The sequence below is a fragment of the Lissotriton vulgaris genome, chromosome 2_1, assembly GCF_964263255.1.
Source record: "Lissotriton vulgaris chromosome 2_1, aLisVul1.2, whole genome shotgun sequence".
Classification (NCBI taxonomy): Eukaryota; Metazoa; Chordata; class Amphibia; order Caudata; family Salamandridae; genus Lissotriton; species Lissotriton vulgaris.
Genome location: NC_141687.1, coordinates 757901691 through 757927461, shown reverse-complemented (window position 1 = coordinate 757927461; position 25771 = coordinate 757901691). Strand labels below are relative to the sequence as shown.

General features: G+C 45.0%; 1 protein-coding gene across 2 annotated transcripts in view; it reads right to left on the bottom strand.

Annotated features, from left to right (window-relative positions):
• The window catches only part of SAAL1 (serum amyloid A like 1), a 266162-nt gene that overhangs the window by 166313 nt on the left and 74078 nt on the right, over positions 1–25771 (bottom strand). For both annotated transcript variants that reach the window (XM_086956068.1, XM_086956067.1), the window contains 3 exons: positions 14878–14976; positions 12453–12536; positions 2397–2476 (listed from right to left, as the gene is read on the bottom strand). In XM_086956068.1, coding sequence (XP_086812194.1) covers positions 2397–2476; positions 12453–12536; positions 14878–14976 — 263 coding nt within the window. The remainder of the gene's footprint in view (positions 1–2396; positions 2477–12452; positions 12537–14877; positions 14977–25771) is intronic.

The window sequence follows — 25771 nt, the reverse complement described above, 5'->3', positions numbered from 1 at the left end:
GATTTTGCAGAATTCATGAGACACTTAGATATGGATACCAATTAGACATGTTCCAATATCATGGCATGTGACCCAAAGAGACAATATATATTAATTCCACTAGGCTAACTCAAGTGACCAGCTTTACAGCTCTGGAGTTCCCTTTGACTCATTAGGCCTCTGACATTCGAATTTATATACCTGGCTTCTTAAATAAATGTACTCAATCAATTTGTGATCTTTTTAACTTGATTCCTGTGTTGGGGGTAAGCAGATAGTATTTTTCTTGAAATTGATAAAATACAATATGTCTCTTTTGCCACCTACAGCATAGAATGTTTGAGTTTATGCCAACATAAATGCTGTTCAAATTGAAGAAAACAGTTTTTGTTACAGACTTTTATCCCAACCCCCATGCTGCCCTCATTTTGTATGTCATGAGGAACTTGGTCACCTATATTGAGGACTTTTCATAAAACGTTCACCCTTGATGCTCTGGCTGACTATATGGAACATACCCTTGTTATTCTTTAAGCAGCTGATGCTTAAGGATAGTCTTAGCTGTGATCTGGGGTAAATATTCCATTGTTTTCTTACATCAAATCTTGTTTTTCTCAATTGGGTAGGCCATCCCTTTTAACTAACTCAAACAGTTTGATCAAGTCCGACAAATCCTGATTGAAGCACACCTTTTTCTTTGGCAGGCATTTTAAAAGAGATATAAGGGAAACTGATAAGCCTACAAACAAGTAGAATATTCTCTTACAGACTATTGTAGTTCTCGTACCTTAGTTATGGTACACCACTAGTCCGTGGCAGAGGTCTCTACTGTTGAGGTTCAGAACAGGTTCTTTACGTAGACTGCTATACTTTCCACTGGGCCAGTTTGGTGAGGGGGACTGTTCCCTATTTGTCTTTGAGGTGATATTATCCATCAAACCTTAACACTTTTTACCTTTTTCTGTAAATTTCAAGTCAAATATTCCAGGTTATATCTTTTTTCCAATCGTTAAAGCCTATCATTTTAGACTCCGTAGATCTTCCCTAATTTTCATTCAGTATCTTAAGAACTCAGTGTTTTGCAGTGACTACTTTTTTTCAAAGTATAGTTTGATGCCGCAAATACATGCATTAAAAAAAATATTTCTGGTGTTTTATATATTGTGAATCTATGTATTATGGGCTTTTATTATTTGTTTTCCTAACTGAATAAAGTATATTCTATTGTGAGTAGTGGAAAGTTTCCCAATCAACTGGTTACCGGTGGGATGTGTAGGAGATCAATTCCTAATTTAGGTTGGGGATTTATAGTAGAAGTGATTTTGTTATAGATCATGTCTATTTTCTGTGTGAAATGACTAGCAATGTTATCGCACAGCGTTTGGGATGGTACTGATGCTGTGTCGCAGGCCAAAGGATTGGTGAAGGTTTTTAGAATCAGATAGAGGCATTTCTGAGAGCTCCCAGCTTGTTCGAGAGAAGCTGAGATATGGGTCTTCCTCGCATTTTTTAGATTGAGGTAATGAATTAGAGCCTCCTTGAATTTTTCTTTAGCTGAAGGGTTTTGAGAGCGGCGCCTATAGCGTTCGATTTTTTTACATGAGCCTTTTTCTAGTCGCAGGGAGATCGAGTACCAAGGGGCCTGGTGTCGTTTTGCGATTGTAGGGCATTGTTTCAGAGGTGCTAAGCTATCTAAAGTAGCAAATAGGCTAGCGTTGAAGGAGGCTAGGTGTTTCTCACCTTATCTTTTTCCGTTTGATAAGGTGGGCAAATGCACCTTCAAAGTGAGCTGGTGTAATTAAATTCCACATTCTATAGCTTTTATTTGGATAGCATTTGGGAGCGGGGTGAGCCTTGTGGTTGTTAATCCGAAATTCAACCATAGAATGGTCAGACTAGGTCAGAGGAGTCGTGGCAACATAAGATAACTTTATCCACAGCAAAACACCAAATTTGATGTGGTACTGTGAAGACATATGAAAAATATGTCTTACTTAACAAAATACAGCTCCCTGCTATTAAGGGCCTATAGGCCTTGCTTTGGGGAAACTTACATATATTGTTAAGGAATGGGACTGACTTTGCCATTTGTGTTAATGGCAAAGTCGAACTGGCAGTGTAAAACACTGCCTTTCCAGTCTACAGTGGCTGAGAGGAATTTTGTACTTTGTCACAAACAGGGTAGTTATATGTAAGTCAGACCTTACCAAATGGGGGTATCCAATTCGACATGTACATTTGTATAGGGTCAGAACCCTGGCATGGAGGACTGGTTAGCTGGCTTCAGTGCACTCTCAAGATTCGAAAAACCAGCTGTATCAGTCCAAAAAGGTGGAGGTGAACAGGCAAAAAGAGCATTTCCTTACAATTGTGCTTAACAAAAAGTTACAGTAATCAAAAGGCTGGTCCACACTTACCCAAGATCATCATTTTTGCTTACAGATGCGCAAGACTCTGGAAAACACACCATATTGCCTAATATTCCCACACAAATTTCCTGTTAAAAGAAAAAACAAGTGATACATTTTATAGTAGTTAGAATGTAATCCAATTATCAATGTATGTATAGATTGCATCTGATACCCAAGCATGGATGTTAGACCTGGCATTTCTTGGTGTGTTTACCCCTCACTTTTTGCCTCTACCTCCTCTATTTTTAATGCTGTGATGGATTTCGTTTGACCAACTTAGATGCTTTGGGCACTTTGCCACTGCTGATCAGTGTCAAAGTGCAAGTGCTCCCTGTGTAAAGTGTAATGGTTATTGGTTGTCCATGATTGGTATGTTTGCCTTACCAGTAAAGTCCCTAGTTAAGTGCACTCTGCGTGCCAGGGCTGGTAATGCAAATGCTACTATTGGGCCTGCAGCACTAATTGTGCCACCCACACAAGTAGCCTTAAAGAGAGAACTTAGGCCCGCCACTGCAGTGCCTGACCACAGTTTGTTAAACTGCCATGTTGTCCTGACAAGTGCACCCACTAGCCAGGCCTTTACCTTCCCCGTCAATGCACTTCAGACACTCCTATGTTAGGTCCAAGGTACCCCTGTGAAAGGTAGGACAAGTACTGAGGTGTGTGCCTTGTCCTGATGAACAAGTTACTTACCTTCGGTAACGCTTTTTCTGGTAGATACAATATCTGCCTGTGGATTCCTCACCTTGTGAATATCCCCTTGCGTCAGCAACATTCGGAAATTCTTTTTGTAGCTTCGCGCCGACGTGGACGCGGAGGTCACAGAGACACGGCTCCGCTCGCGACTCCGCTGACGTCACCGACGCCTATAATAGACCCACGCCGGCGTGATGACATCAGTTCCGCCCTTTTTTCCGTGCCCTCGAGGCACACGGACGGACCGATGACAGTAGAAATGTACACAATATACACAATATAGAAATCAAAGTAACACACACAGTGTGAAATAAATGCAATAAAACATTTTACAATAAAACAATCCATAAAAGATACTCTGGCAAAGAAGAGTGGACAACGGGGAGGTGGGTGGGTCAGTGAGGAATCCACAGGCAGATATTATATCTACCAGAAAAAGCGTTACCGAAGGTAAGTAACTTGTTCTTCTGATAGATACATCTGCCGTGTGGATTCCTCACCTTGTGAATAGAGTCCCACAGCAGTCCCCACTCCCGGAGGAGGGTGTCCACTCTTCTAGACCAGGAAATCCTGAAGGACAGAGCGCGCAAAATGACCGTCCCTCCTCACTTCGGTATCCAAGCAGTAGTGCTTCGCGAAAGTGTGGAGGGAAGACCAAGTTGCGGCCCTACACATATCCTCTACAGGCACACCTCTAGCTAATGCAGAGGTCGAAGACTTAGCCCTAATTGAATGAGCCCTAATGCCCTCTGGTGGTTCCTTACTAGCCAAAGAGTAGCAGATCTTAATGCAGAGGACGATCCATCTCGACAAAGTCCACTTATGGACCGCTCTTCCCTTCTTGCAGCCAGCAAAGCCAATAAAGAGCTGGTCATCCATGCGACAGTCTCTAGTTCTGTCCAAATAAAAAGACACCGCCCTCTTGGGGTCAAGACGGTGTAATCTCTCCTCCTCCTTGGAAGGGTGAGGGGGAGGATAAAAGGAAGGAAGGGTAACGGATTGACCAAGGTGGAAAGGAGTCACCACCTTCGGCAGAAAAGCAGCCCTGGTCCTAAGAACCATTCGATCAGCATGAATGGACAGGAATGGGGGCTTTGAACTAAGAGCTTGAAGCTCACTAACCCTCCTCGCCGAGGTTATTGCAACGAGGAAAACAGTTTTGAAAGTCAGGAGCCTCATGGGACATTTATGAAGAGGCTCAAAAGGAGCACCCATTAAAAATGTCAGAACAAGATTCAAATCCCACTGAGACACAATAAAAGGGATAGGAGGGAACTTATTAGTGAGGACCTTCAAAAACCTCAAAACTATAGGAGATTTAAACAGAGAAGGCTGGTCAGGCAAACAGATAAACGCCGACAGCGCTGACAGATAACCCTTCACCGTGGCAACAGCAAGCCCCTGCTGTGCTAGGGAAAGGGCAAACTGGAGAACATCAGATAAATGGGCCCTCAAAGGGTCAATGGAATTCTCCCTGCACCAAACAGCAAACTTAGACCACCTATAAGAATAGATGGACTTAGTGGAGTCACGCCTGGCTGACAAAATGACATCCACCACATCGTGAGGGAGAGAAAAAGAAATCAGGTTGCCCCGTTCAATCTCCAGGCATGAAGGTGTAAGGTCTGGAGGTGGGGGTGTAGAACCTGCCCCCCATCTGAGAGAGGAGATCTGCCCTGCGAGGGAGACGGAGCGGCGGGTGAGAGGAGAGGTGGAGAAGGTCTGAGTACCACACCCTTCTTGGCCAATCTGGGGCAATCAATATGACTCGGGCCCGGTCTTGGCGAATTTTCCTCAGAACCCGAGGAATCAAGGGTATGGGAGGAAACGCGTAAAGGAGTTGCGAGCTCCAACTCAACTGAAACGGATCCCCCAAGGCTCCCTGCATCGGAAACTGGAGGCTGCAGAATGACAGGCAGTGAGCATTCTCGTGAGTGGCGAACAGGTCCACCCGAGGAGTCCCCCACATCCGAAAGATGTCGAGAACTACCTCTGAATGGAGCCTCCACTCGTGATCGGCAGAGAACTGCCGACTGAGACTGTCTACACGAACGTTCTGAACTCCGGCCAGATGATTTGCCATTAGACAAATCTTATGGTCCTGAACCCGGGACCAGAGACGCAGAGCCTCTCTGCAGAGACACTGCGACCCTACTCCTCCCTGTTTGTTGATGTACCACATCGCGGTCGTGTTGTCCGTCAGGACTTGAGCTGACCGCCCGCGAAGGGAAGGGAGGAAGGCCTTGAGTGCCAGACGTATTGCCCGCAATTCCAAAAGGTTGATGTGAAGAAACCTTTCCTCTGGAGACCAAAGACCTTTGACCTCCAGGTCCCCCAGATGAGCACCCCACCCAAGGGTGGATGCATCCGTTATCACTGTGGCCACCGACGGAGGAATCTGAAAAGGCTTCCCTTGAGACAGATTGCCTTCCACACTCCACCAAGACAGATCTGCTGCAGTTTCTCCGGAGATCTTCACTGACTCCCTGAGATCTCCGTTGTGCTGATACCACTGCCTGCGGAGGCACCACTGGAGCGCCCTCATGTGCCAGCGTGCATGGTTGACCAACAGGATGCATGAAGCCATCAGACCGAGCAGGCGAAGGACCTTCAGGACTGGAACAACCGCTCCATTGTAAAACAAGGGAATCATCTCCTGTATGTTGCGAATCCTTTGAGGGGGAGGGAATGCGCGACATACAGTAGTGTCCAGTACCGCACCTATGAACAGGTTGCGCTGTGAGGGCACCAGGTGAGACTTGGGTACATTTATCGAAAAACCCAACCTGTGCAACAACTGAGTTGTCTCTTGCAGATGATCGAGCACCTTCTCCGGCGACTCCGCTTTGATCAGCCAGTCGTCTAGATACGGAAACACATGTATCCCCGATCTTCTGAGATGAGCTGCCACCACTGCCATCACCTTGGTGAAGACTCGAGGCGCAGTAGTAAGTCCAAACGGAAGGACCACAAACTGGTAGTGTTGTGACCCAACCGTAAAACGGAGATACTTTCTGTGCGACTTCAGGATGGGAATATGAAAATACGCATCCTGCAAGTCGATCGACACCATCCAGTCTTCTTCCAGCAGCGCTTGAAGAACCTGCGCAAGAGTGAGCATCTTGAACTTTTCCTGTTTCAGGTAAAAGTTCAAGATCCTGAGATCCAGGATTGGCCGAGGCCTGCCATCTTTCTTGGGGATCAGGAAATACCGGGAGTAGCACCCCTGACCCCTCTCCTGCTCTGGAACCACCTCTATCGTACCTTTTTTGAAAAGAGCCAGGACTTCTTCCTGCAGGCGAAGCAGGTGGTCCTCCGAACAATAACCCTGGCAAGGAGGGTAATTGGGAGGGAATTCCTGGAAAGGAAGTGCATACCCATTCCCTACAAGATTGAGAACCCAAAGATCCGATGTAATTAATTCCCAATATTGTAGGAAATGAGTAAGCCGACCCCCCACTGGGCCCACATGATCCGGAATGCCGGATCTAGGGCTGCTTTGCTGCGTTGGCTGGGGGTTGGGAAGGAGAGGAGGAGGAGGATTGACGACCTCTAGGGCGGGATCTTTGTCTGCCCCTATACGACTTGTACAGCGTATTCTGTTGCTGCTGAGGCTGCTGCTGGGAAGGTCTGTAAGAGCGAAAGGAAGATCTTCCGAACCCTCTGAAGCGTTTACCAGTAGTTCCTCTGGACTGAAGACCCAAGGATTTTGCAGTGGCCCTACTGTCCTTAAAACGTTCCAAGGCAGCATCAGCCTTCTTGCCAAACAATCCTGAGCCATCAAAAGGCAAGTCCAACAAAGCAAACTGGACTTCTGCAGAGAACTCCGATGACTTAAGCCACGCAGCCCTCCTGGTGGCCACAGATGAACCCATGACCCTTGCCACCGAATCAGCAGTGTCCAGGCCACTCTGAATCACCTGTCTCGCAGCTGCTTGAGTGTCTGAAATCACCTCCTGAAAATCCTTCCGGTCATCTTCAGGAATTTTCGGAACTAGCTGCTTGACAGAATCCATCAAGGCATGGAAATACCTCCCCATCAGGCATGTAGCGTTGGTTGACTTTAACGCCATACTCGCTGACGAGAAGACCTTCCTGGCACCCTGATCTTGCTTTCTGGATTATTTGTCCCCAGGAACCTGTGGGAAAGCTCCAGCAGATTTCTTAGAGCAAGCAGCCTGCACCACCAAACTCTCAGGCAAGGGATGAATTGATAAAAACGCATAGTCCTCAGGTGCCACTCTATCTCCTCGCAACTGTTCTTGAAACTGCAGGAGCAGACAAAGGCTTCTTCCAAACTTCATAGATGGGCTCAGTCAAGGCCTCGTTGAATGTTAACACAGGCTCAACTACTGACGAGGGAGAATGAAGAACCTCAGTCAAGATGTTAGGCTTAAAGTCAGCAGTAGGAAGAGTAATATTCAACAGACTCGCTGCTTTTTTAATAACAGTGTGATAAGGCACCACATCCTTTGATGGCACATTTGAAACTGAAGCCAACTCCCACTCAGGTGACAGTTCAAGCCCACTGGCCTCACACAAATCTTCAAAAGGATCCTCAGAATCCCGTAACTCCCCTTCTTCAGTATCCGAACATAGAACCTTTCCTCTTCCAGAAGTCTCTGAGCCCTTCTCCGAGACCTTTCCTTCACAGCCGAAGCCAACGGGTTCGGAATCGACTCCGACGGCGCCGGAGCCGGCGTCGAACCCAACGTCGGACGAGGCTTCTCAGCACGAGGTCGGACAGAATCCTGCCTCGGAGTTGTAGGCATCGGCGTCGATGTGACAGGCGTCGACGGAGTTGGCGTCGAGCGCTTCGGCGTCGACGACACCGGAGGTGTCGGAAAATGCCAATGCGGTGGTATAGCCGGCATAAAAGGCATGAAGGGCGCAGGGGCGTAAGCCTGGGGAACACCCAAGTTGAAAGCCTTAGGACCCGTGGGACCAACAGGTGCACCAGACGGGAACATTGCCCTAGAATAGACACCAAACATGGCGTTCAAGAACTGAGATGGATCCTGACCTGGAGCTGGAAACTCAGGATATGGTTCTCTGGGTCGTTCCTGAGGAGGCGGAGTCGAGACGACGTCGACCTCTTCAACGAGTCCTGGAACCGGGTCGACGAACCCGCAGGCACCGGAACCTCGACTTCACCAGCCCCCTGCTCCTCACCTTCATCGTCCTGACCAGAAGGATTGGATGGAACTGGAGAATGGACCTGCTCCTGTAATTCAGGTGAACCTGGATGTGAAGCCTCACCAACAGAGACATGCTCCGACTCCGAAACCACCACCTCTTTACTCAGAAGCTTGACCTGGGACTTCGGTCTCGAACCAGAGTCTTTTCCGGAGTGATGACGTGACTCATGGCTCCTCTTCTTGTGCTTCTTCCTCGAAGACTTCGAAGCGTGAGCTGAAGACGACTCCGAGCGCGACCTCGATCCTCGACCTCGAACGACGAGTTCGAGACTTCGAAGATTTCTTATCCTTCTTACTCTTAAGCTTGGCCCCAAGGAGCTTCGCCTCTCTTTCTATTAGCGCCTTCGAAGTCATCTTCTTGCAGCAAGGACAGTCCTCGACGTCATGGTCGGAGCTTAAACACCAGACACAGCAATCATGAGGATCAGTGATAGACATAGTCTTGCCACATTTGCCGCAAGCCTTAAAACCAGTCTTCTTCGACGACATCTCGAAGAATATAAAGTTAAACAGAATAACAGGTTAATAGTCACAAAGTTACTGTAAAGCTACAGTACGATCCCTGAAAACCGTTAGCATCGACGACGCGGAAAAAAGGGAACTGATGTCATCACGCCGGCGTGGGTCTATTATAGGCGTCGGTGACGTCAGCGGAGTCGCGAGCGGAGCCGTGTCTCTGTGACGTCCGCGTCCACGTCGACGCGAAGCTACAAAAAGAATTTCCGAATGTTGCTGACGCAAGGGGATATTCACAAGGTGAGGAATCCACACGGCAGATGTATCTATCAGAAAGTGAAATGCTCTCCATTTCGTGTTTCACTGTTGAAAGGCCATCTTGCCCATAGGACAGAATGGGGAGACTGTGTAATATGTTTTCCAGCCTACCATCCCAAAGGCTTAAGATGGAGAGGTGAAGTTTAGTGTGCCTGAACTCACAATGCAATACCTTTTTATCAAGGTGGTTTTTGCATTGTATGTTTAGAAACCACTCTTTTAGAAGTGGCTGGGTTTTTGTGCTCTAACATTTCTGTGTGTCTCTGCCTGGTTATGGATTAGAAAGTGATAGGATCAGGGGAATGTATTGACCCAGGGGAGGAGGTGAGATAGCAACAGGCTGACCTGCATCAGGAGTGTAGGGGGAGGAGTAACCCCTGGAGGTGAAGGGGCCTGGGTTGGTGCCATAAAACAATGGTCCCATCTCCTGCAGAGTGATTGAAAATCCAGACTCCCATTAATCAAGGGAAGAAGGTGTCACTGGTAGGGAGACACCCAGAACTGGTTAAAAAGGGGATCAGTGTCCCCTGAACATAAAGACTTCAAAGACATTTAGGGGTATAACTATTAGAGCTGTAGCCCCCGAACATTAGAATTGGATTGATCAAGACTGAAAAGGATTCAACCAACTTCATGGTAATGAGGAACCTCTGCCAAGGAAGAAACAACTGAAGAGACTGAAGGAAAGGACTGAACCTTGCTGTGGGTTCTGGGGTAGGCCTGCAGTTTGCTGTTTTAACCGAGTAGAGGCTAAGGGACTTTGCTGTGTGCTGTGTCCCCCTGCTTGAAAGGGTTTGCTGTTTGCTGTGTCCTGAAGTAACTTATCCCCAATGGTCCGAGGAGAGCTGGCTCCCTGTTGCGGAAAATCAGGGACACAAAAGTGTCCAGGAGAGTCTCAGCGGCACTATGTGCATGTGCTTTTTGCAGCCTGAGACCCTCTGAAGAATTACCCTGTGATCGTGGGCACCTGGAGTCCAAGCGAGTATCAGCGACACTGTGTGCATATGCTTTTTGCAGCCTGAGCCCTTCATGAGGATTGTCCTGTGATCGTGTGCACCTGGAGTCCAAGTGAGTCTCTGCGACGCTGTGTGCTTCTTGCAGCCTGAGACCTTCGTAAGGATTGCCCTGTTATCGTGCACCCTGAGTCCAACTGAGTCTCAGTGACGTGGTGTGCGTGTGCTTCTTGCAGCCAGAGACCTTTGTGAGGATTGCCCTGTTATCATGCACCCGAAACTCAAGTGAGTCTCAACAACGCTGTGTGCGTGTGCTTCGTGCAGCCTGAGCCTTCATGAGGAGTGCCCTGTGATCGTTCACACCCGAAGCTCAAGTGAGTCTCAGCGACGCTGTGAACGTGTGCCCTGTTGCAGCTTGAGATTTTCGTATCGCCAGCGGCCCAGACCGGCGGCCCCAGAGGAGCTGAGCCGCCTGCCCGAGCCGACTGTTGCCAGAGCGGGATTTCGAACCATCTCCGTCGGGGAAGGGCCCGAGTCCCACTGCCTGGAAACCACAAAGTTGCATCGGACGCCCAAATCGTGGGTAGAGGAGAGGAGAGCGAGGACGCACCCCCCAGGTAAAGTATGTCACCGCCTGGGGTGGGGTGCCGGCTCGAAGAGACACTCTCGGCCTCTCCTATTTTTGCAGCACGAGCCTCTGCTTCGGCTCATATCGCAGACCGTACTTGCCAAGGAGTGGCAGTACTGGTACCGGAGTGTGGAGCTGCACTTTGGTTTACACCATACCCTTGTTGGGGACATCTGTTGGCGGAAGCTGACCACGAGTCAGTACGAGTGGCGGAGAGACCGTCTAAGGCACCGTGATCGGTGCTGGAGTGTATTACGCATTGTATTATTTCTGCATTATGATCTACCTGAATGTCGTATTACCCACTGCATTATTTCTGCATTACGAACTACCGGATTAGTGTATTAAGTATTGCATTAGTTCTGCATTATGAACTGCCTGATTGTTGCGTTACGCATTGCAATATTTTGGCATTATTTTTATATTGCAAAGTGCTTGATTCTTGCATTACGAACTGCATAGCATTGCATAAAGGACTGCAGTGGATCATTTAGAATTGCTTATTAATATCGCCAGAACTTAGAAGGGCTGGCAGGCCTAATAACCGGCCAGGTGGAATATTATAAATATGCATATGTAGGATTTATATCGTGTGGTCTCATCGTATATCTTTTTTATAAATTTATACTTGTTTTTCTGAAACTCGCGGGGAGTCCATTTGTGGTGTCATCATTGGGTTACTGAGAGCGTGGTTGCAAATACTTTACACACTTGCCTTGAAGATAAGCCTGGCTGCTCGTGCCAAGCTACCGAGGGGGTGAGCGAGGGCTATATGCGAAGGTGTTCTTTCTTCTCCAGACGTTGCAAGCAAGGGTACCTATGTGGCATAAGGTACCTACCTCAGCCAAATAGCGACCACCAGGTCTAACAATGGATCAATACGTTTTAGTTAAAAAGAACTAGAGACTGAACTTAACATGAAATTCCATGGATATACCCAGTAGCAGATGAGTGACAATTTGCTCTTTAGATGGTCTCTGAATAACATGTGTGAGCCTGGACAGACATTGCCAAATATGCAGGTATCCACAGATGTAGGCTGGCAGTTGCCGATTTTAAAGATGGCCAATAAAATAGTGATGTTAACACTTTTTAATAATATAAAAAGCAGATACTAGCACAATAAAAACTGAAAAAATGGTTAAGACTGCACTAGTTTCCTTCATGGAGATGAAATGGAAAAAAAGAAAAAGTGCAGTAAAACAGTGCATATGTTTGGCATTATTTAAATGTTTTGAAATACCCTCTAACATTTTCTTATTTTGGAGTCCCGAATAAACTTTCTGTTCAAATCGTATGTGGTCAACAACTAAGCAGTAGATAACTAGATTTCTAATTAACTCCCTTTTCAGGCTATTTAAAGAACATTAATAATCATTACAAACACAGTATGAAAAAACACACAATAGCAACTTTCGAGCGACAACTGTTTTCCCCATTGAAACACAGCAGCTTGAAAGAAGGGTAGGGAGGAAATGTGACTGGTGTTGAAAGAGTAAGAGAGGGAAGCAATCGGGGTAAATGGCACTGGCATATGCCTAGCGTTACCCACAATCAGATATGTTCGGTCTGCACTTGTTAAAGGGAAGGAAGGAGAGAAAACATTTCTTTATGGCAATACTCCGCATTAAGCACCAAGAAATGTGACAAAGATGAGATACAGCGAGGTCACAGCCAACTGAGTAACACAAGTAACGCATGGTAAGGCTGCAGATACATGTCTACATGATTTAAGCGACAGCAACCACATAAAACATACAACAGAGATAGGAATTGAACTAAAGAATAGAACTTTCTTTGCTCTTCTACTTACCGTAAGTCGACAACATTTGGACTTGGCGATCACACTTAAAAGTATTTCAGGAGCGTTGAACTCTTGGAGAAATACAGTGACATCCTATAAAAAAGGTAAAGCATAATTTTGAATAAATCTAAAATGTAAACCAAAACAACAGCATTTAAGAATTAAGACTATATATTAAATACAAACATACAGAAATCAAAGGTCCATGTCAAGGTCGGTGCCCTCACTCTAAATAGAATACTTCAAGTTAAGCAAACATCTTTTAGCCAGCCTGTTAGCGAAGTTATTGAATGATTTAAATTACATTTGATTGCTCTATTCCTAGCTAGGAGCTAGGTTTGGGGGAAAAAGTTATAGTTTAGAGTTTTGCATCAGAGGTGAGACAATATTAAAGGTTAATCCTCAGAAAGAATGAAAAAAATATATTTTCCAGTAACCGATATAAAGGTACAGTTATGAAAGTATGTATATTATTATTAGCAAGAATCAGGTCTGGGAACTCCTTTCCTGTCCCATCTATTTTGTTTTCTGGCTCTCTCCTCTCCCATCAAATTACAGTTCTCAGATGTCTTCTTTCCTACCATTTTTTTGTTCTCAACCAAATACAGTTCCCCAACGTTGCCAACGTATTAGGTTTAGGTGTCAGAGTATTCACCTCTTCTACAGGAAGGCAGCCATTCTTCCATCATGCTAGATTATTTTCCATACACGAGAGGGTTTTGACATAGTCCAGTATGCAAGTCTGGTCCCTAGCCTAGCTAACCTTTCTATGTCGATTGCGGTGGGGCCTACTGCATAGAAACATGCAGAAATCACCCCACTTGTAATACAATCTACTATAGACAACTCCCTGCCTGACAATTACAGACCTATTTCTCTCCTTCCTCTCCATGGAAAAATGTTGGAGAAACACGTGAACAGTTCCCTGTTGGATTTCTTAGAAAAACGTCAGTTGGCAGACCATTCGTAGACCTACCCATACTATCAAATCTGCCCTCCTTAAAGTGATGGAGACCCTTGGACAAATTATCCATGATGGAGGTTCCAGAGTGCCAATTCTGTTAGATGTAAGCACAGCTTTTGAAATGGTGGCCCCTGAGGTGCTCCTGAGCCTACTGTAGGAGATTGGGATCCGGGCCAATGCATGGGCCTGGCTTGACTTTTTTCTAATTGATATGTCTTTCCAGATGATATTGCCACCTTTTGCTTCCATCAAGAGGACTTTAGAATGTCCCACATTGCTACTCTTTGTAATATTTATGTAAGGCCACTGGCACAAGTAGTGAAATCGTTTGTGTTTCATTAGTATTCTACGCAGATGATTCTCAGCTTATTATATCATTATCTGCGGGGACCGAAGCTGGTTTCATCAATTTTAAGAGCTGTATGACAGGTGTTTCTGAAGGGATGCATTCTAACAGCTTTAAGTTGAATGCCAATACACTGAGATTCTTCTGCTAGAGAAACACTTGCAAGAGTGGGGTGATTATTGGTGGCCAAGCACGCTAGGGTCTCAACCCAAGCCTAAATCTGCTACTCAAACTCTGGGCGTCTGTTTAGAAAATTCTTTATCTTTAGAGCCACAAGTCAAAGCGCTGTCTTCTGCTTGATTTGACACCCTTAAAAGCTTTTAAAGCTTTATTGGCTTCTTCCGTCCTCAGATGTCGAAGATGATCATCCAGTCTTAAATCATCTCACGCCTCGATTATTGCAACATCTTGCACTTCGGTGCCTTTAGGCAGGTAAAATAAAAAAGACTGCAGACTGTCCAGAACACGGCTGCAAGATTATTATATGATGCCACAAAATTCTTTTCAGTCTCTCAGCAACTTCACAATCTGCATTGGCTTCCAGGAGAGAAGTGTATCGAGTTTTAAGTTTTTATGTGTGATTCACCAGATCATGAATAAGCAGGGCGCGCCCAGTTTGTTGCCTCTCCTCCAGGACTCCTACTGGATTGTGGAATTAAGATCAGCAGACTCTAATTTGGCTGTTGTACCCCGCTTTAAATTGTAGCGGAAGGGAGGATGCTGCTTTGGAGCGGTAGCTCCTGTGTTAAGGAATAACGTGCCTCTACAACTGCAGAAAATTCCTAATCACATCTGTTTTAGGAAACAGTTAAAGCCTTGGATGTTTGCAGTCTAGGCTTGGTTTTGTGTTTAGGTGGTCAAAGTAGGAGCAAGTAGCGCTGGGAAGCCCTTACAGAGGCACCCACGTGCTGTACAAATTAGTAGTATAATATAGAATATTTTGCATTACCCGTTGCCTTACCCTCATTGGGCTTCGATACTTTCACATTTCCAGCAGCTATTTCAACTTTCAATACCACAGGTCTAGAATTCCAGTTCCGATTAATTGTTTAAATAGATGTTAAGACATATGATTCATTTATTTTTCTGTGTGTAAAAAGGTATACATATTATAGTTATAGTACCTCATCCATTGACATATCCCACACTTTACAAATTTCATTCTCCATTTCTTCATCAAGATCTTCTTGTGAATCTTGTTTATTCTTTTCAGTTGTTACGACCTAAGGTGAGAGGCAAATAAAAATGACCAACGTATAATTCACAATGCCGTCCAAAAAGAGTGATTAGGAGCCAGGAGTGTTGGAACAATTAAAAGAAACACCAATCCACAAAACGTCAATGCAAGCCTTGTTCACTAAATGTGCTAGTATAAAATGCAAGAAACAAAACATCTGTTGAAACACACTGAATTATTTATTCGGCCTTAAATGATGTATAATGTGTTGCTTTCTCAAGTTTGCAATGAAACCAATAAAACTCCTTACAGTGGTTTTAATGCGTTGCTAGATGTTGCTTAAGTCGTTTTGTGCCCAACATACTAATAGGTTTTAACAAAGTGTCCTACCCCACAAAATGTTATACAATACTAAACAAAATAGAAATTGTACACATTACATTCTGTCAAACATCCTAAACCATGCAATGCAGTTCTGAAAATCGGACAAACATCCTTTCAGTAAAGGGAACACGAGTATAAGATATGTTAGCACAATCATTAAGACCGTATTTTTCATGGGATTAGAAAAGTAGCATAGCACACTCATCAAGAAGTCTGGTATCACCAACAGGAAAGCAGAAATTATTGTGTGACAATCGTATGATTATTTTTTTTTAATGTATAAATACTTACATTTTATTTTTCAAAATTTAAAAAAGATATCTATACCCAAGTGGGAACACACGGTGTCCTAGTGGAAGGCATAAACAATAAGCAAAACACTGAACTGGGAAGTAAAACCTCTGCTCAATTAATACTCAAGTTAGAAAGGGGTAATTAATTAGATGGTATACTATGTTCGTTCACATGAACGTCTATGTGATCTTTAGACAAAATGCACAATTGAGAAATAGCGCATTTTTATAACTGTATGGAAAAGTATACCAAAGTAAAATCGAGCTAAAAACCGTTATTAGCTAGGTAAATGGGGGTCTGAAATTTTGAAGTAGAAGTGTTCAAAAGAAGGTCTTAGAGGAAGAAAAAGCGATCACGGAAGTAAATATATACACTGCAGAGAACAAGAAGGTGTGTTGACAGACCAGTGTAAAGCCGAGAGAAGCCCTTATACAGCATGTGAAGATGGAGTAGGAAACTTGACCTGAAAAGGGACGGTCAAATAAGGATTCCATAAAACAATCAACAAAGATAAAAACACAAAGCATTTAGTACACATAAAAATAAAGAGTTAAGCACAATATCAAATGTTCAGCTTTGAATTGTATACACCGAATTATAACAGATTTTGGTATGCTGAAATTCTCAGTATTGTACACCGCTAAATGCTGGCTGTTGCTAACAGCAGTCAACTGAAAGAGGTATTTTGTCATTTGCATACATGGGCACTTCCTTACTGTACTTAAAATCATATTTCTATCAAAATCATGTTTTGCAAATGTAGTCATAACTCACCATGCAAATACAAAAAACTGGATCCCTGCAAAAATAGAACCAGTACCAGTGGCAGACTTGCATGAAATTGGGCATAGTACATATTTCTGACCTTAGATTTTTAAACATCTGTACTAGCCACTTAAAAGACCTCAGAATAGGCTGGGCAGAAAGATCCACAAGTATCTTGAAAAGAGTAATGGCCACACCATTGTGTTATAAAAATGCTTGTGGTAAGAACCCTCGACAAAATTTTAACATTCATTTATTGTTGGGGGTTCCAGCGACTCATGATGAACTGTCTAAGTCCCATAACGTTTTAACCAACAGAAACTGATGGTTAGGGGACGCTTCTCATATTAATAGACAATGTCTCACTAAACTTTTGATACTTTCCCTTTTGCAATCAAAGGATTTTTTATGTTACATGAGATGACCAATGCATTATAGTGGCCAATGATTACTAAAGATGAATATATTTTGATAAAACATGGGCGCCACCCGAATTTAAACTTAGGAAGATTTTTTTTAAGGCTATGCAGTTATCTGGACCACAAACCCGAATAAATTGGTTCACTAATTTTACTTTACCTATTATGGAATCATGTCCTAATATAAAATGAGTTGGCAAACAATGGCACCAACTATTGGCCCAAATAACTGCCTAATGAATGAATTTTCAATAGTGGATAGTTTCGAACAGGGGCAGCTCTAAATGTCAGCCCCATATAGTACCACAACAGCCTTAGATAATACACAAAAGAGAATAAGATTTAAGTCCGCACACAAAATGCATTGCACCCTTTTCAAAAAGAGGACCAGTAAAGTAAAGGTGAGGATCAAAGACGGTAGCTGTAACCAAGTTAAAAAAATTTAAAAATTATAAAAAAATAAAGCAAATGCAAGCTAAGGATTTGAACGGGTTATGTCGTTTTTAATAAAAGCTTTTTTATCAGGATCACCTTGTCATCCTGGTCAATGGATTCACCGCTCAAACGGATAGTGCAGTTTCTACCCCTGCCCCAAAACACTGAAAAAACAACAATTCATGGACAGAATGCAGAACAATGTCATACATTCACCCCAGTACAGAGATCTGGGCCTGAAACCATAGTTTTTTGCTCACCATGCAATTCCAGTTTGAACCCAGCAATATGCAAATCAGTCTTGACCCTGTGCCCAACGGGAACAGTCCAGCCCGAACTGCCAAGGCCAGGCCCTCCCTGGACTGGAGACAAGCATCCTAGGACCGGTTTCGGGGTTTCACCCCTCTTCAGCCAGGATAGCTTGACTCCAGTGGCATGGAGAAAACGCAGCAAAAGAGGAGGGTTGAACCTGGACCAAAGGTCTAGTTATGGGGCCGCTTGAAAGAATTAGCATTCTGTATTTAACTTAGACTGTTACGTTAACCCCAGTTTTGGGGCAGTGAAGATCCTGTGGCACCTGTACCCAACGCACACAATGCTATGACAGAGTGCAGGGTCTTCGTGGTGTCTCATTTCTGCAAACATGAGACAATACTTCTGCCATTACTTTCCACCACTTACCCTTCCAACACAGACTCTGCAGTCTCATGTAACCACATAGCTTTCTATACCCGTAACCCCTTGCCTACGGGGCTGATTCCCTCCGCTGTGCTGGGGGGATGCGCACAGCGCCCCTGTGCTCGTGGCAAGCTCAGCTTGTCATGAGCCACGGTGGTCGTGTGCTCATGATGAGCTGAGCTCGTCACGCCACACCCGTTTCTGTAGAACGCTCGCACAGTAGGGGAAATAAACCCACGTGTGAGCGTTCTAACCGTTATGATGAGCTCAGCTCGTCATAAGCACACGGGAACCGTGGCTCATGATGAGCTCAGCTCGTCATGAGCATGAGCGGGGTTAAATACAGTCAGATGTTCAGTAGCATGGGCCAGAATATTTACAATGTGAATTACGATAGCTCCTACACGTGGAAATCTTCATGGCCACCTACAGAGGACAGAATGCATGCATAGACTCTGAAAGGGCTGTTCCTGCTACATACAGATGTAGAAGCAGGTCAGGTCTAATTTACGGGAGGAACAGTGCAGGATATCATAATCTTTAAATGCATCCTCCTTTGAGTGAACCCTAATTTGCAAACCAACTCAAACCTGGACTTCCTCCGAAAGCAGCAGAGTCTTCAAAGAACCAAAATAACATTTAGTGCAGTGACAGATTCTTCTTGCTCGAAGGTCACCACTAAGCTCTTTTGCACTTGTAGGTTGAGTTTCTGAGGCCGCTCTCCTCCAATCTATTGAGAGGGATAGAGGGGTCAAGCTGCTAGGGGAATGAGGGGTCAAGCGGCTATTTCTGCATCTATGGTCTCCTTTGGCTGGCTGAGGACTTCTACACAGGTTGTCACGCACTCCTTGTGCGCCCTCTGTCTAGTGGGGATAGCGCATAGTGCTCACATTGTATTGCCCCTGTGGCGTTTAATGGCATTCTATGATACCATGACTGATGCTCACAAAAGCCTGTGATTCCACTGTGCTTGACTCCCTGCAAGCGATCCCAGAACCCATGAACCAGTAGAGTACCTTGCACCTGCTGTTACTAGGGCCTTGGTGTAGTTTTCGATTGAGTCTCTGCAAGCTTCCCCCAGAATCCCTTGAACCAATTGAGTACCTTGCACCCGCTGTTACTTGGACCTTGGTGTGGTTTTCCATTATGCACGTTTGAGCAAAAGCAATACATGTATTTCCAGGTTAATTGGTTACATCCATCAAGTTGCACCTGCTCTTCCTTTAAGGTCAAAGCGAGGGTACTAACGCATGTTTCATTTGAGGGTCGTTAAGAACCTTCCAGACTGCCATGTGCTCCATGTCAACTAGCTATGCCAGTTGAACATTCGAGAGGGTTTATAAACCACGTCCAACCCAGAGTCATGGCTTGGGCTCGCTCGGTTTCGGCTGAAGAATCCAGCCAAAACCAAGAAGCGCTCAAGTCTCCTTCAAGTCAAAGTTGAACCACAGATTCAGATGGTTCCAGCTCGCTTGAAGCCTCCTTCTTCTCTTCCTCTTGCACAGCTACTTCTGTTCACCGGTGACTCCCCGAGTCAAAGCCTCAAGATCTTATTCCTACTTCAGACAAGTGAAAGAACAAGGCTAAGTATTTGATATCAGGTTAGTGCGCATTAACCCTCCTATAACAGTAGGAAGGACCGAGTATCAGCATCTTCAAACACTATGGACATTTCCTCCATGTCCTCTCTGTGATTTCTTCTAGCGCTTCTTTTGGATCATGTCCGGGACCTTTCTTGCAACCTTGGTGCTTGAAGTGTGATTGCGCAAGAACTAAAGACTTTAGCCCCCTTGTTTTGCTAATGAACAGCAGTGCCAAGAGAAAGCCTTTCAGAAAGTATGCTGTATGTATGAACCTTGTACCGAGATCTGTGTTCAGAGTTCAATGCTTGGTAGCTCCAGTAATTCCAATCTGTGTTCCGAGTTAAACCTTGGGAGTGCCAGTAACTCCAATCTGTACTTCAAGTTGATTCCTGGTAGCACCTGAAACTCAAAACTATGATCTTGGTTATTCTGTTCTCATGCAAAGCTGCTGATGAAACCTGCAAGTGTATGTCACTGAAGTCAATGCATGGTCATTGTATTTAGAGGTCTGTTATTGTACTGAGGACAACTGCCTCCTCTTGTTATTTCCAGTGTATTGCGTCATCGCAATAACAGAGGTTCTGGTCCAGTGCACATCTACCTCGCAGACGCAGAAGGTCTCAGGAGCGGCAAATCCTGTGAAACAGTGTCACACAGCCGCTGAGCAGATCCAGTACTGCAAGTCTCTTTTCTTATTGTATCTCAACCCTCCTTCCCCCAAGGGAAGTGCTTGGTTTAAGGAGCTTGTTCCTTGAACGGGCTCGGCCCTGTGGGGGGCAGAAGGTCAAGCATCGGCTCCAGTATAATCTTCGTAGTTGGGACCAAATGAGTGCATGGCACTGGTAAGGTCAGCAGCAGGGTAGGCCAGCAGAGTTTCACAGGGTCTTCCTGCTTGTCCCAAGCCAGAGGGAAATGGCACCACTCCGCTCCATGTTCTATGAGTACCAACAGCAATTAAAACCATGCAAGTCAGGCTCGGTCTCGAAGTCATTCAGGGTCTGTGCATTACATAAAACTCTGGACAGGGGTTCCTAGGAAGGGTGACTCCTGCCCATTTAAAAGAATGGAATGGTGCGATAACTGCCTACATATTGATGGTCAGGTCCAATGTTAAAGGGCTTGCTGTAGCAGGAAAGAAGACGTGGGGAATTGGACTGTCTCTATTGCTACTATAGGCACCATCTTGCAGCCACTCATATCTCCAAAGAAATACAAGGCAGTGATCAACACGTGCACAGTTAGTGATCACAAAGCAGTTTCAGTGTTCACATGTTCTCATGTTCATGATCAATACTGCAAAAATTATTCATAATATGTTCTCAAACACTCAAAAATGTGAACCCAAAAAGTTCATATCTAGTCCAAGCCCCTTGAACTCATTTTCAGTGGGAAGTCAGTGAGCATTCTCCCTTGGTGCAACTACTGTACCCAAATACTTCAAACTCCTGTTACCATTGAGGGGCCTGTGTACAGAGAGTTAAAGGGGGCACCTCTTTTGCATTTACATGTTGTGGGGACTTAGTCACCTTATCTAAGAACACCAAAGAGCGTTGTTTGGAGGATGCTCAGGATACGGGCCCTTGCAAATTGTTGCCAAATGAAAATGACATGGGAGAAACTGAGCCATGTTACGTCCAAGATGGCAGATCCCCGAGTAAACGCCACAGTTTGGTATCCTTGTCAGGCAGATTTATGCCTTGAAGGACCCAATGTGACACAAGAGGGGGAAATGTGTCTACATATAAGAACATTTGCGACAAGCCCTGCGATCTGCTATGAGGGATGAGGGATGAAGGTCAGCTATCTCAGCCCCCCTCAGCATTTTAGAGCCAGCCAAGAATGTAGGAGCTGGAAGTGAGGATCAGTGCTGTCAACGCACTTCAGCAAGATCATAAAAACAGAAATGTATGATTTAGAGAACACCCAAACCATTTACGCCCCTGACTACAGAACGAGACATGATTTGAACCTTTGGAATTACCACCATCTCAACCACTGTCTGCAAAGGCCATTGGTTTACAATGGCAGTTAACTGCTTTTGAAACCTAATGTAAATTAAACAGACTTACAATATTTAAAAAACTCAGATTATAGCCATTGAGGGCCATCATTCCCCTTTTAATAATGTCTTGATTCCTTCGAATTTTATAAAAATTCGGGAATGTTATTTAATAATAAACTAAATTTTGACAAGCATATTAAGTAGACTCTAACTTGGGTGAAATGATCCCATTTGGGATTACTCCGATATAATTTCCATTTGGGAGTTGGAAGGTTGAACCATTTCTCAAAGCAAAAGCCAGAGCGGTTATGCCCAGAAAATAGAAGGTGATATTGCTTCTCCAATTAAAAATTATGATTTACATAATGCAATCTAAACCTATTTACCCTATAATTACAAATAATAAAGCGACCTGGAGACAACCAATTGAGCTCAAATCATTCTAGGAGGATAGTCAGTCAGTTATAACCACTAATATCACATCAACTCACTTTTTAAGGTTGAAATGGGAGACTGAAAGACAGACTACCTATTTTTAATTGCCAATCTCATCTTAAACAACGTTGTACAACATTTTAATGCACGCAATCATCCCGCATTCCTTTATCACACATTTTTTACAACGCATGTGTTTGCCGTGCAGGTAAGTATAAATAAGGGAAGTAAAAAATATATATATATTTTAACTAGTGGCAGTGGCCACTAGGTAGTTATAGTTAGGTCTGCTTTTCCACAGACTGAGCATTTTTTGGTTTGCTAATGACTTTGACTAAGACTAATCTTGTTTCCTGGAAAGTTTTGGGGTGATCCGTCAAGCAGGGACCGAGACAAAAAAAAGGTGGCTCAAAAACTCAAAATCCCCATGCAATTTTCATATACTCTTAAGGCGGCTTACAGCAAAAACTGCTGAACGGAATTACAACACATTCTGCAGGACACTAGATCTCGGTCCACAGACTGTGCTTTTTACAATCTGGTGTAAATCCATTCAGTAGTTTCAGATACTAAGGGCCAGATGTATTAAAGGGTTTTACCCATTCTGTGTCTATGGGAAAATGTGTTCATACATATGGCCCGAATGGTAAAAAAACTATAGATACTTGGATGGCATTTTAAAGTAGAGCCTTCTGATTTGCCCAGTGAGCTTAAATTCCATTGGCCAATCTGGCTCCAGTGAGTGTCAGACTCCCACTAGAGCGAGTGCTCTGATTAGCTGCCAGCAACATGAGAAAAATGCTGCAGGCAGCCTTTACAGGACTCGGAAACTTGGGGCGCTGTCCTGAATTTCTTTTTTTTTTTAAAAAGAGAGAGATATGAGAGAGATATGGGGGAGGATACAGATATTCTGACATCCTAAACCTCAAGGGGGCGATCCAGAGGGACCCCACTTGGGACAAAAGAAAGAAAAAGAAAAAAAACAATGTCAAAAAACACCACGACCCTGCAAGAGTCTAACAGTATGGAAAAAAGAAAAAAATAACGGCCGGGCAGCATTTATTTATTATATGTCCAAAACACAATTTTAATGGGATGGGGTGATGCGCCGCCATTCACTCCAAGCCATTAGAAGTACCGGGGAAGCCACCACCAGGGCCGATTTTATTTATGGGGAGTGCGGGCTGCAAGCCCCCGTGCCCGAGCCTCGAAACACCCCAGTGAGACCACCTCAGTACCAAATCGTTACAAAAAGGGTGGGCACATAGCCCCCTCAAAAAGTCTGGAGATCCTGCCCCCAGTGCCAATATTCCACAAAATGGGGAGGGGATGGCCATGTGGGCACCCTCCCCGAGCCTGAAAAGGAACAGATTCCTTTTTCGGGAGGCGGGCAGAGCGGCACCCTCTGCTCTAGCTATTAATAGCCTCAGGGACCCCACCTCCTGGGGCCGGTTCACAGGCAATGTGCCAGGGAAACCGCCCCCCAGGGCATAGCGCTTTTCCTGGACGCAACAGTGCGGGCAGGGACACCTGTGTTTGCTCTCGCTTGGCAGGACCATTTTTAAATCTCCCGCCAAGCGGAGCAAACACCAAATCTGCACCCAGCTGGTGGGAGCTTAAAAAATGCTTTCACCTGCTAGGAGCAAACTTTAGATACATTTCCCTGCCCGCAGTGACGCGGGCAGGGAAACATCTAACTATTGCTACCGCCCACAGGGAGCAGCATTATAAGCTTCTCCCTGAGGACAGGACCAAAGTTGGCTTCCAATGTATGCAGGGAGCTGGCTAGCACCATGTGGACAGTGTGGTGGGTGACAACTGTTGCACAGGATGTACACTGTTCTTAGTAGATTTTGAATACTTCGTGGTGTAGCTCCTGCCCGGTCATAGCAAACACTGGTTTGGATTTTGGAAGCGAAACCAGGTTTCCTCCTCTCGCTTCCAAAATCCAAAGCAGATTGCTTTTCCACAAGGGGAGCTGCATGTTAGCAGGTCCGTTTGTGGACTGTAATGCCTGCTCCCAAAGGAGGCGGGGAGCCAGCAGGACCATGGGGGCATTGGGGCTCCCCCCACAGTCCCCAAAGGAGTGGCCAGGTCCCAGGGGATGCGGATCCCGGGGCTAGAAGTGGCCCGGGAGGGGGACCACGCAGCCCCTCTCTCCCCCCTCAAAATAAGGCCAGGCCGGCCAAGGGGATGCGGTCCCCGGGCCGAAAATGGCCTCTGGAGAGGGGCCACGCGGCCACCAGGTACCTTCAGGAAGCGGCACAGAGCAGCTCTGTGCCGCTTCCTGGAGGTACCTGGTGAGCTACTTGGCCCCCAGGGACCCACAGGATTCAAGGGGGCTTAATCCCCCAATTTACAACGTGCTAGGGGGCACGTTTGCACAATGGTGTAGGGAGGGGGCAGGCTTGATATAGGAAGTTAGCAATCCTGCTGTGTGGGACTTACTGGTGGTAATAAAAGGGATAGTTGGCCCCCAAGGTTGACGTTGGGGGCTAACTACTCCTCCTGTTACCTCCAGTAAACCCCACATAGTGGGATTGCTAAGAGGTGTTTCGGAGGCTAGGATCACCTTTCTCCACCACTCTGGAAACATGCCTGGTAGGTTATAGTTAGAAATTAGCATTTAAAATACCTTTGAAATTCACTGAAAAAAACATAGGTTTCAGGCACGTTATAGTTCGAAATTAGCATTTCAAAAAAACATAGAAATTCACGGAAAAAAACAAAGGTTTCAGGGAGGTTATAGTTAGTTGGACATTTCACTCGTACAAAACCAGAGAAATTCGCTGTTATAGTTAGTTCAGCTAAATATAACTCGCGCCCCCGCAATGCATTGCTGATGACGTCACATATTACATCATTCATGAGATGGTCAGTGACATCACTGATGACAGCACTAATGGCATCATCCAGTGACTGTGTGTTTCTGTAAAGTTTAACTATGTATTATATAGGTGTATTGAAGAATCAGTGGGTGTATAAATGTCTGAATGGAGGATTTAGTTGTTAATGGTGTTGTCTGCAAAGCAATATTGGCCTTTGCTCAGCAACACTGCTGAACTTCACCATCAAGAAGAACTTCAATTCATGGGGCAATATTGTGAGCAGTACCCGGCATATACGGTACTCTCATCACAGACATCTATTTCCATACCCACTCCATTCAATTCTAGGATACACTAGAAGACACTATGGCACACAAAGACACGCTGGTCCTCAGTGCTACAACATCATGACAGAGTAGCAAGGGAGCTCAATTAAAAAATATATATATATATTGGGCACTGCTGGAACTATACAAAACTGGTCTTCGGAAGTACTGCAGCTCTTGGAAATGCAATTGAGATGGGGGTCATATAATTTACATAAGATGGGAATGCCGCACTATATAATTAAGTTTTAGGTGGTCTCAATTAAACTCACGAGCCTTGCCAATCTTACCATTTCACTATCTGTACTCCTCTCAATTATCCACAACACCCCTGACCTAGTCGAACTGACTGTAGTTAGCCACAGATGGTTGCAGCTACAAGCCTGGCAGCAGCCAAAATATGTACCCTCCGCCATTGGTACATAGCCTCTACACCAACCCATTGCAAATGGCTGAACAAACGACTACAATTCGCTCCTGTGAACGCATAACATACAAGGTTTGAGTTCAGATGCACATCTATAGTATTTGGGGCCCATTCCTCATAGATCAGGCTCAACCTATTCACACAGAACAGAGCTCTGACTTTACTGAAATGTCAGTGGTTGGCACAGAGGAGTAGGCTCTGTACTATGAGATGCTGGCACTTATAACAAGAGCTGAATGTTCCTGAACCGCAGGCTATTGACCCT